The 12845-nt window shown below is 34.5% G+C and overlaps 1 protein-coding gene across 10 annotated transcripts in view; it reads left to right on the top strand.

Moving 5' to 3' along the window:
* LOC134719107 (atrial natriuretic peptide receptor 1-like) overlaps positions 1-12845 on the top strand; it is a 362861-nt gene that overhangs the window by 295671 nt on the left and 54345 nt on the right. For all 10 annotated transcript variants that reach the window (XM_063582071.1, XM_063582069.1, XM_063582070.1 and 7 more), the window contains exon 3: positions 11361-11556. In XM_063582071.1, the coding sequence (XP_063438141.1) occupies positions 11361-11556 (196 nt within the window). The remainder of the gene's footprint in view (positions 1-11360; positions 11557-12845) is intronic.

Below are 12845 nucleotides of genomic sequence, written 5' to 3'. Positions count from 1 at the left end.
GTTTTTTGCAATGATATGGCGTTGTCAGGTTGTTTTCCGTTCTTTGCCATGATATGGCGTTGTCAGGTTGTTTTCCGTTCTTTGCCATGATATGGCGTTGTCAGGTTGTTTTCCGTTTTTTGCAATGATATGGCATTGTCAGGTTGTTTTCCGTTTTTTGCCATGATATGGCCTTGTCATGTTGTTTTCCGTTTTTTGCCATGCTATGGCGTTGTCAGGTTGTTTTCCGTTTTTTTTTGCCATGTTATGGCGTTGTCAGGTTGTTTTTTGTTCTTTGCCATGATATGGCGTTGTCAGGTTGTTTTCCGTTTTTTGCCATGATATGGCGTTGTCAGGTTGTTTTCCGTTTTTTGCAATGATATGGCGTTGTCAGGTTGTTTTCCGTTCTTTGCCATGATATGGCGTTGTCAGGTTGTTTTCCGTTCTTTGCCATGATATGGCGTTGTCAGGTTGTTTTCCGTTTTTTGCAATGATATGGCATTGTCAGGTTGTTTTCCGTTTTTTGCCATGATATGGCCTTGTCAGGTTGTTTTCCGTTTTTTGCCATGATATGGCCTTGTCATGTTGTTTTCCATTCTTTGCCATGATATGGCGTTGTCAGAATGTTTTTCATTCTTTGCCATGATATGGCGTTGTCGTGTTGTTTTTGATTCTTTGTCATGATATGGCGTTGTCATGTTATTTTCCGTTCATTGCCATGATATGGCGTTGTCAGGTTGTTTTCCGTTCTTTGCCATGCTATTGTGTGTTATGTTCTTTTTTATTATTTGCCATGAAATGGCGTTATCATGTTGTTTTCCGTTCTTTCCCATGATATGGCGTTGTCAGGTTGTTTCCGTTCTTTGCCATGATATGGCGTTGTCAGGTTGTTTTCCGTTTTTTTGCCATGATATTGCGTTGTCAGGATGTTTTCCGTTCTTTGCCATGATATGGCGTTGTCATGTTGTTTCCCGTTCTTTGAAATGAAAGGCGTTGTCAGGTTGTTTTCCGTTCTTTGCCATGATATGGCATTGTCAGGTTGTTTTCCGTTCATTGCCATGATTTGGCGTTGTCAGGTTGTTTTCCGTTCTTTGCCATGCTATTGTGTGTTATGTTCTTTTTATTCTTTGCCATGAAATGGCGTTGTCATGTTGTTTTCCGTTCTTTGCCATGATATGGCGTTTTCATGTTGTTTTCCGTTCTTTGTCATGATATGGCGTTTTCGGGTTGTTTTCCGTTCTTTACCATTCAATGGCGTTGTCAGGTTGTTTTCTGTTCTTTGCCATAATATGGCGTTGTCAAGTTGTTTTCCGTTCTTTGCCATGATATTGTGTGTTATGTTGTTTTTGGTTCTTTGCCATGATATGGCGTTGTCAGGCAGTTTACGACTAATGAGTTTTAAAGTCCCTTTGTTATATTCCTTCTCCATTTTAATGTGCGACACATTTTGTTACTGTTTAATTGACCATGCATTATGACTGTTTTTATATTGTTGGGTGACTGTCTAGTGATGGTTCTATAGGATGGGTGGTCCGTGAGTTGGAATCCCCTCACATTCTATGGACGATCAATGCATTTGAATGGGTTGGAACCCCGTTTCTCCTGGGTTGGGAAAAATCTTGAACTCCCTTTTAAAATGACTGGATTAATCCCTGCTGTCTCAATTAATTTGCTCCCATGTCCTTAAAAACACTTTCATTTTCATTTGAAATAAGAACAATTATTTATTCTTAAGTGTCAACAAAGTCGGTAATCAGTTCAATATCAGGGACAAAGATAACCTTAATTAATTGTTTTGAGAACAAAAACAATATGTAATTCCAATTTACAATCACGTTAAAATCAGACATACATATTTAATGAAACTCAAACAAACGAGGTTTTTATATGTCTTCGTGTCATTATGGACAAAAACAATTAGAACAAAAACTCATTAGTTTGGCATTGAGATAGGTACAATTTGTAGCAGATACTAAAATTAACAATTATATGAGAAAAACAAATAAAGCGGATACTAGTATTAGTAACCCATTTCTCCGAATAGACGAATTGTGAATATATATAAAAAAATATTGTAAGGAACGAATCGAGTTTGACTTAGTGCTGTTGTACAGTTCACAAAGGTATTATAAGCACGAAAAGTAAGTGTTTTTTACACTCAGTCTGATTCCTTAATCAAGTTCTCATTTCAACTTGATAGTTTAGGGAACTAAGGTTTTTGCTCCTTACGGCAAAGTGTGTCTTAAGCTGATTTAGCTATTCTATTTGGGCCCCTCTTTCTCGTATAGCACATAAAATATTCAAGTATTTATTCGTCCTACAAACATGTAGGTTTTTATCTATAGAAGGTAAACACGTAACTGGTGGAGATATATCCCGAAATGTTTGTTCTCTGTATGGCGAATGCACTACTGTTTGTAATGGATTTTTTTAAACGAGTGGCGCTTCTGTTGTAGGCGCTTTTTAGTCAAAGGTAAACGGCACTTCGTTAGTGGTAGGGGCTTTTGAAAGCCAGACAAAACATTTGTTTGTTTCGAGTCTTTTAAAGACAGGTGTTATCTCCATCTGTGTTTAGTGCTTTTAAAGACGCGTGGTATCTCTATCTGATGTTGGAGCTTTTAAAGACGCATGGTACCTCTATCTGATGTTGGAGCTTTTAAAGACGCGTGGTACCTCTATCTGATGTTGGAGCTTTTAAAGACGCGTGGTACCTCTATCTGACGTTGGAGCTTTTAAAGACGCGTGGTACCTCTATCTGATGTTGGAGCTTTTAAAGACGCGTGGTACCTCTATCTGATGTTGGAGCTTTTAAAGACGCGTGGTACCTCTATCTGATGTTGGAGCTTTTAAAGACGCGTGGTACCTCTATCTGATGTTGGAGCTTTTAAAGACGCGTGGTACCTCTATCTGATGTTGGAGCTTTTAAAGACGCGTGGTACCTCTATCTGATGTTGGAGCTTTTAAAGACGCGTGGTACCTCTATCTGATGTTGGAGCTTTTAAAGACGCGTGGTACCTCTATCTGATGTTGGAGCTTTTAAAGACGCGTGGTACCTCTATCTGATGTTAGAGCTTTTAAAGACGCGTGGTACCTCTATCTGATGTTGGAGCTTTTAAAGACGCGTGGTACCTCTATCTGATGTTGGAGCTTTTAAAGACGCATGGTGCATTTACCTCTATCTGATGTTGGAGCTTTTAAAGACGCATGGTACCTCTATCTGATGTTGGAGCTTTTAAAGACGCGTGGTACCTCTATCTGATGTTGGAGCTTTTAAAGACGCATGGTGCATTTACCTCTATCTGATGTTGGAGCTTTTAAAGACGCGAGGTACCTCTATCTGATGATGGAGCTTTTAAAGACGCGTGGAACCTTTATCTGATGTTGGAGCTTTTAAAGACGCGTGGTACCTCTATCTGATGTTGGAGCTTTTAAAGATGCGTGGTACCTCTATCTGATGTTGGAGCTTTTAAAGACGCATGGTACTCCTACATGTCTCTGATGTTGGAGCTTTTAAAGACGGATTCTACCGGTTTTTGTTGCTTTATAACTGATGTGTGTGATTTTAATGACGGCGTAGCCCCATCAGTTTTGGGTGTTTTCAAAGAGGTAGTGTTTCCTCTATGTGTTTTTGGTTGCCCTCTTTCGTTTGATTGAAGTATTTCACCCAAGATTTCATTTTATTCTTTTTTTGACATAACGAATTGGTTTATTCTCATTAAACCGATTTAAACATTATGGGATCAGTTAACACGCCTATCCTGAATAATTTTGTCATTTTGTCGTTCAGTAGTGATATTTAATACGTCTGAATTTTGCTTGTAAAATAGATAATCTACTTATAATACTTTTATTGAACTAGTAGTCAGTTCTTCGACACGAAAATGACAAGTTATATAAATGTACCTTTAGAGTTCAAATAATGTTATATCATTCCGAGTTCAAATACATGTAATGTTATATCATTCCGAGTTCAAATACATGTAATGTTATATCATTCCGAGTTCAAATAACGTTACATTGTTTAATCGTAACGTGTAAAAGCTTTAGGAGGTGTACAGAAGGTATACATAAACGTTTAGTTTATTTTTCTCATTAAAACCATTTTTATACAAGATAAACGTTTTGAAATACTTTACTTTAAACTCATAACATGGCATGATTTTATACTAAATTCTCAAACTTGAACTCTGTGTATCAACATCCTTCAGAGGGCTCTCGGGTTTTATCGAAATGACAAGCACATTCAAAAAATTTCAGGCAGACATTTCGTTGGTTGCCTAAATACGTGAAAATGTGGAATGAAGTGTTGTCTAATTGTAGTAAAATCGGAACGATATCTTAATTTCAATTAGATTACGTTATCTGCAGCATCGGTTGCTATGTTATTGCATTCAATTTCAATAGAATTATGTTTTTAAATCTATTAACATTTTATCCCTAGTTTTTGAATTAGGTCGTGATACCGTTTTTCAGCCTCATTTCAAATTAGGGGATTATAAAACATGCAGTCACACAAATAGATCACTTATAGGCATCCATTAGGTTATTGCACATGACTACAATAATATAGTATATTATCTTTCATAAAAAAAGACAATTTACATGTATATCAAATGTGAACATAAGAGGATCCTTAGATGCAGAAAATTTCTAAAAGGTAAAACACAATACAAGTATGTCAGAATTAATGAGGACCTGACCAAGCCGAGGAACGCCATTGCATACAAAGCCAGGCAGCTCAGTATTGAGCGTCATTTAAGAGACACGTGGACAGTTGATGGGAAAATTTATGTAAAGGACAATCAAATGCAAGTCCATGTTGTCAACACAATGCCAGCGTTCCTACGTTTTGTATCGATATACTGCTGTCCTGGTTCCATGGACTTCCTTGATAGGCTAGACTACAACAACAAACTAAACAGACGCGAGTACACACCACCACAACTCATAACATATGCGGAAGCACAAGCGAAGGAATTAGCAGAGAGAGCATCCTCAAATACATCAGCTGAAAACACGAGTGTCAAAATTTCATGATTTAACTTTGAATAAAACTGCATATATATATATATTGACAATATGTTTATTTGGTGTTTTTTTTTGTATATATTACTACATTTTTTTTAGACTATTGACAGTCTTGTTTCAGAATCTCGCAAAAACAACTGTATTCTGACTAAATATAGTGTTGTCATATAGTCTGCAATTGACTTTTGCTTCTTTTTTGTTTGTTTGTTCTCTTGTTTATGTATTTTTTTTTTAAATTTTACTACAATTATATGCTACACAATTCTTGTACATAATACATCTAATTTGTAATTCATCCGCATTCCTGTAAATTACACGGGAATACTTACCTTGATCGCTGATTTGTCACGTGACAAATTCTAACGTATTGATTTTCAAAACACAACCTCTCATAGTAAAATTAATTACTCATGCGTGAAAATGGTAAAACTAACGGTTGTTTTTACATGATGTTAAATTCCATGGTAAGGAAATTTTCATGGCTAACTTCAAACTAATAAAACTGCTTTAAACAAAAGATCTTAAGTTCAATTTGTAAATTTTATCTTATACACGCAAACCTTAACAGCATGCACAGTGAATTGCACTGCTTAAAACGTGTATGCTTTCTATAAATTTTAAATTGTATAGACATACCTTGTCAATTCAGCGATCAAATAATCAATTAGGCAATCAAATTAAATCGAGATGATCTGACACGGCTGTTATTAACAGTTGTACTGAATTACTACGTATAGATAAAGTTGTACCATTCACCAATCATTTATACATGTGTATATACTCATTCCTCCAAACTACTTGTTAAATCCATGCACATGTGCATACTTTTTCTTTTGCTTCAGGCATACAACACATTGTTATTCAATTTTAGTTCCAACATTTTTTTCATATTTTTCACTTTCACTTTTTTCACAAAACAGATGAAATGCTATGGTTTATTAAACTTTGTATATGGCCGCTCTCAGTTTGACCAGTTTCAGCCAGATGTAACATAACTCATGGGGGTAGGAATCGAGTTATATCGTATGAGAGTTGGCCAATACTCACCAGGCAAAAACATCAAACAAAGACTTAATTATATTGATTTTATCTGTATCAACTTATTTCTCACTTGTAAAAGTGTCTCACAGGCACTGGTGTTATCAATCTTAATTTTCACGTTGTCGCATCAACTAGGCGTATGCCTAATACCTTCAGAGATGAAACATGTAGACTCAAATGTACAAAAAACAACAAGTGTAAATGTTAATCTTAGATTATTTATTATTTTATTTTTACTATTTGTTATTCAAATTTTGCTTGTCCTAGCAGGAATAGAGGTAAATCCAGGTCCCAGTGACGATATCGATTCTTCTCAAAGTTCAATTAACTCAATTGACATGTCGGATTTCGGTGAACTTTTTTCAAAATCAGTCTCAATTCTTCACTTAAATGTACAAAGCCTAGCCCCGAAAATAGATCTGATTCAAGCTGAATATTCTGATTTCGACATTTTAGCGTTTAGTGAAACATGGTTAAACAATAATCATACCGACGAATCAATTGAAATCCTAAATTACCAGCACCCCTTCCGTCGTGACAGAGGTCCACACAAGGTTGGAGGGGGGATAATTGTTTATGTAAAAAATGATATACATGTTCAACGTCGAATTGACCTCGAAAGCGAAAGCTTGGAAGCAATATGGTTAGAATTTAAATTTAAAGATAAAAAGGCTTTACTCGGGACCTTTTATGTACCTCCTAATAGTGGATCAGATATCTGGGAAAAAATTGAATATTCTCTTGATATGGCGTCTAATGATAATACTATTAATTACATAATGGCCACAGGCGATTTTAACGATAACCAACTAGCTCCTGTTAATTCAAAAATTACACCTTTGTTAAGCCAATTTAGTCTTACTCAAATGATAGATGAGCCTACTCATTTTACTGAATCGTCGTCATCGTTGTTAGATCTTTTTATAACAAACGATGCTCACATAATAAATTACAGTGGAGTCGGGCCACCTTTATTAGACCAAATACGTTTTCACTGTCCTATAATTAGTCTTTTGAACTTTCCAAAATGTCGTCAAACAACTTTTAAGCGTAAAATTTGGCTATATGATCGAGGAGACTATGACAGATATCGTAACATTTTATCTGAAAAAAATTGGGATTCCGTAATTAACTTAAATAACGTTGAACAATTTACAACCGAAATAACAAAAACTATCATAGAAGCTGCTGAAAAATGTATTCCTAATAAAATAATTACTGTTCGTAAAAATGAACCTCCATGGTTAACAAATGATGTTAAAAAAAAGATAAGGAAAAAAAATAGAATCCACAGAAAGGCTAAAAAATATAATAACCCATCGGAGTGGTCAAAATTTAAGAAAATACGAAATGAAGTTACCAGTTTAATAAGAAAATCGAAGGATGATTATAACAACAATTTAATTAAAAAAATCATGAACAGTAACCCGTCCACTACTAACTGGTGGAAAACGGTTAAACAAATATCCGGAATAAAAACGAACGACGCAAGTATACCTCCTTTAATGGTTAATAACAACTTAATATTTGATGAAATCGAAAAGGCAAATGAATTTAATCGATTTTTTTCTTCCCAGTCAAATATTGATGATTCAAGTGCTGTGTTACCTGAAGAACTTCACAATATTAGTGATGATATTAGTTATATAGAACTTACTGTTACTGAAGTTGAAGATATATTGAAAATTGTTAATCCCACAAAAGCTTCTGGCCCTGACCTCATAAGTCCCAAATTGTTAAAAGAAGCATCTTCTGTTTTAAAGTATCCACTATGTAAACTATTTAACTTATCGTTAAGTACGTCTACTTTTCCAGATCAATGGAAAAGAGCAAATGTTACCCCAGTTTATAAAAATAGTAAACCGAATGACGTTAAAAACTATAGACCTATTTCCTTGTTGAGTGTAATATCAAAGTGTATGGAACGATGTGTATACAAACATGTTTACAATCACTTTATGCGCAATAATATTTTAACGAAAAATCAGTCGGGCTTTACACAGGGGGATTCAGCGGTTAATCAATTAATTAACATTTCGAATGATTTTGGGAAGGCTTTAGATAGCGGTAAAGAAATAAGGGTAGTATTCTGTGATATAAGTAAAGCATTTGATCGAGTCTGGCATAAGGGACTGCTATTTAAACTTCAACAAGCGGGTATATCGGGTTCTTTACTAAGGTGGTTTGAAAATTATCTTACAAATAGAGTCCAGCGGGTGGTTATTAACGGTTCAAGTTCTGGATGGTTACCTGTAAATGCAGGCGTCCCACAAGGGTCCATTCTAGGCCCTCTCCTATTTTTGATATTTATAAACGATATTGTAGAAGATATCCAAGCTCAAATTAAGCTATTCGCAGATGACACATCATTATATATTATGGTTGACAATCCAACAGAAACAGCTAAAATTTTAAATGATGATCTAGATAAGATTTATAATTGGTCCAAAAAATGGCTTGTGAATTTTAATGCCCAAAAAACTGAAAGTATGATAATTTCAAAAAAAAAAAATAGACCCTTTCATCCTCCATTAAATATGAACACCCAAGAGTTACAAACAGTAGGTAAACACAAACATCTAGGTGTCCTCTTTTCTAATAACGGATCCTGGAACGATCATATTGAATATATAGTTTCTAAATCTTACAAAAGAATAAATATTATGAGAAAAATGAAAAATGTCCTTGATAGATTTACACTTGAAAAAATTTATATATCATTTGTTCGCCCAATTCTTGAATATGCCGATGTCGTTTGGGACTCTCAAAATCAGAATTTGATTGCTAAACTTGAAAGTATTCAGCTTGACGCAGCGCGTATCGTCACGGGGGGTACTAAACTTACCAGTATAAACAATTTATATGTTGAAACTCGATGGGAAAAATTATCTGAAAGACGACGCAATCACAGACTAACTCAGTATCACAAAATTTTGAATAATAAAACTCCAGAGTATTTAAGAGACTTATTACCTGATTCAGTAGGCAGTAGGCATGATCATAATACAAGACAGAGAAATAATATTTCACAAGTCAACACACGGACCCGTTTATATTCTGAATATTTCATCCCTGCAACAACAAAACTATGGAACACTCTTAACTTAAACATAAGAAAATGTGAATCTCTATCATTATTCAAAAAACAAATTAGTACCCAAAATAGTAAGATCCCAGCGTATTATTATATAGGACATCGTTTTGGTCAAATTCTTCATGCTCGCTTAAGAATGGATTCAAGTTCATTGAATTCTCACCTTTTCCTTCGTAACTTAGTAGACTCTCCAAATTGTCGTTGTGGTGATGTAGAAACAAATTCTCACTTCCTGTTATCTTGCCCTTTATATACTAATTTAAGACAAGAACTATTAGATTCTGTTTCAGTTCTTCCTGTCCAAGTTAACACAACAACTTTGCTTTTTGGATCAACGGTACTCTCAGATGAGCAAAATAGTCTTTTATTTAGTTTGGTGCAGAAATATATTATTAAAAGTAAACGTTTTAACCCTTGATGTTAATGCTTCGTCACTCATTAGGAACCAAAGCATTTCACACTGTATACAGTACAATAATTCATGTATATTTTTATTTATTTTTTATTTTTTTCTCAATAATTTTTTTTTTTCTTCTTATTCTTCTTTCACCTTTTTCATATTCATATATTCATTACAGAGCATGCCAGTTATTTATTTTATGTATTGTTCAATAAGTGTATTATTTTTGTAAAGGAGACAGATTTGTAAAAGCAAATTGCTTGTTTCTGAATCCTGAATATATTTGTATTATATCGTATCATGATGAATTTATCTGAATAAATATTGTTTAAACTAACATTCTTCCAAGTAAAAGTTGTCATCAAGACCAGAAAGTGTTGCTTTATTAGTCCCATTAGTGGGGGATGTTTGTAAAACGTACATGTACATGTTTGTTACAAAAGAGGGACGAAAGATACCAAATGTAGCGTACATGTATCAACAAAAAAAGTAAAAACACAAAAATACTGAACTCCGAGGAAAATTGAAAAAGGAAAGTTCAAAAGAAGCGTTGGTAGAAAATTTCAGTATTTGTTTCGATTGCATCATGTATCGTATTCGGAATTGATCGGTGACATATTCCGTAAGTTTAGTTTAATCCTTTAGGTCTGGTGCCAGAGTGTAAATAGGTGACGAACCGGATTTTGTTTTGTTCTTTTATTAGTATAGTCCATCAACTTCGACTGATTATGTTTTTATTTTATTTTGTAAACAATATCGAATAATAATCTGAATATTGGTAAAAATGAATAAACAAATTTAATTTCAGAGAGCTGTATTTGTAAAATCTCCTAAAGTATTAACCGAACAATAACAAATTATTTCACAAATGATGCAACCGGAATAAAAATATATCCATTAATACAACTGCTAATATAAATTAGAATGACATAATTGTTCATTGTAATAGAACAAAAAAAAAAGCAATTTGTTAAATGTTTCCCCGATATTGAATGACAATGATAGATTTGTTAAAATCTTCACAGCTTCTGTGATGAACTTGTAATTTGAAAGTATAAAACTGTTACAAATGACTAGAGGAGTACCGAAATATCTTATTTATCTTCGGAAATCCTAAATTTGAAAGCTGACATGTTAGTCGTATTATTGCTAATGCAATTGCCGTTGTCTAGATTTTAATATTCTTTGATGTTTCAAATAATTCACGATTCCATGCGATATTGAAACTTTTATCCTTCCAATTACTGAGGGAAATGATGTAACGAACATTGAAATAATGGCCAATTACAAAAGCATTTGTCACAGTTTTACTAGTACGATTTTAATCTGCGTCGACTAAAAGCTTGATCTGCATCAGCTTAAAGTTTGATATAAATTTGATTTTCAATAAAATGTTTTATCATGTAGAATTTGGTATGATTATTTTCAGCTATTGATCCCAATACACTACAATGTTCATTAAAAAAATCAATAAAATGCGTTCTGGTTTATACTCTGACAGGTAAAAGTGTTATCTTTGTACATTTAAAGGTGGGGGTGGACTCTGGAGGGGGAGCTGGTTGACGATAAACATACGTTTTTTGTGAAAGTTTTTGTTACCTATTTGTTTTTTCTTTAAATTCTGCATAGATCGTCGACAATCTCGCGAAAAATAATTGTCACTGTAGAACAAGATAATATGAGATAGGGCCTGACATCTTATCATGCATTTTTGTACTATGCTGACATCTTATCATGCATTTTTGTACTATGCTGATCTCAGTTTCAGTAATAGAATACGGTATTTCAACTCAGTGTATTTTTTTTTTCTATTTGTAGCAAGAATGACAGTGAGAAACCGTGGTATCGAGCTGGTGACACAGATGAAAGAAATAGTAAAGCTATGAAGGCATACGAAGCCCTGATGACAGTTACGTTACGGAAACCTACCAGTAAAGAATACAAAAACTTTTCAATGGAGGTTAAGCGGAGAGCTAAGGAGAAAAATGTCAACTTTACTTATGGAGAGGAAGAGGTAGGGAAACATACTGGGGGATGGGGTTATAGGGAGAGGGGTTTGCGTAGATTTCACTAATTTCGTTCTTCTTTTTTTTTTAAGAAACACAATAAAATGTATAAATAAAATTGAGATTGGAAATGGGGAATGTGTCAAAGAGACAACAACCCGACCAAATAAAAAAACAACAGCAGAAGGTCACCAACAGGTCTTCAATGTAGCGAGAAATTCCCGCACCCGGAGGCGTCCTTCAGCTGGCCCCTAAACACATATATACTAGTTCAGTGATAATGAACGCCATACTTATTTCCAAATTGTACACAAGAAACTAAAATTTAAATAATGCAAGACTAACAAAGGCCAGAGGCTCCTGACTTTGGACAGGCGCAAAAATGCGGCGGGGTTAAACATGTTTGTGAGATCTCGACCCTCCCCCTATACCTCTAACCAATGTAGAAAAGTAAAAGCATAACAATACGCACATTAAAATTCAGTTCAAGAGAAGTCCGAGTCTGATGTCAGAAGATGTAACCAAAGAAAATAAACAAAATGACAATAATACATAAATACCAACAGACTACTAGCAGTTAACTGACATGCCAGCTCCAGACTTCCATTAAACTGACTGAAATATTATGATTTCATTATATGAACATCTGGCACAATCCTTCCCGTTAGGGGTTTAGTATCATACCATCATAACATATATGAGAAGAACATAACCCGTGTCATGCCAACAACTGTTTTTAGAATAAATGTGTTTAGTTCCGACGCAAAGACCTTATCAGTGACTCAATATTAACGCCAAAATATGCAATCTTTAATGACTTGACAACAGTATCGTAAGTGTATCCCTTCTTACTAAGTCTATTCAAAGGTTTTGTAAGTTTATGAGGTGAATACTGACACCTTTGTGCTTTATAAAGAATATTTCCATAAAAAATTGGATGTGAAATACCTGCAAGTATAAGAAGTCTGAATGTTGAGCTATATTTACGAATGATGTCTTTATACTAGGGATGGCAACGAGTACTCGAGTACTCGGGTACTCGCTCGGAAGGCCGAGTACTCGAATAATGTTTTAGTACTCGGATACTCGTTTGCGTGTTATACATCTTTAGATATTTCTCTTCACATGTTCACTCTTTATAGTTCCGTTGAAATATCCCCTTCATAATACTAAAAAATTCAGTTAACAACATAAATATTTATCCTGAGGATACTATGTGCTATAGTAGTACCAGCAACTCCATTCCTTCCAAGGGAATGTATGCATGTGCACTACTTCATCTTATAACAACAATAAA

The sequence above is a fragment of the Mytilus trossulus genome, chromosome 5, assembly GCF_036588685.1.
Source record: "Mytilus trossulus isolate FHL-02 chromosome 5, PNRI_Mtr1.1.1.hap1, whole genome shotgun sequence".
Classification (NCBI taxonomy): domain Eukaryota; kingdom Metazoa; phylum Mollusca; class Bivalvia; order Mytilida; family Mytilidae; genus Mytilus; species Mytilus trossulus.
Note: the sequence above shows the minus strand (reverse complement) of the source record. Positions and strands in the feature narration are given on the sequence as shown.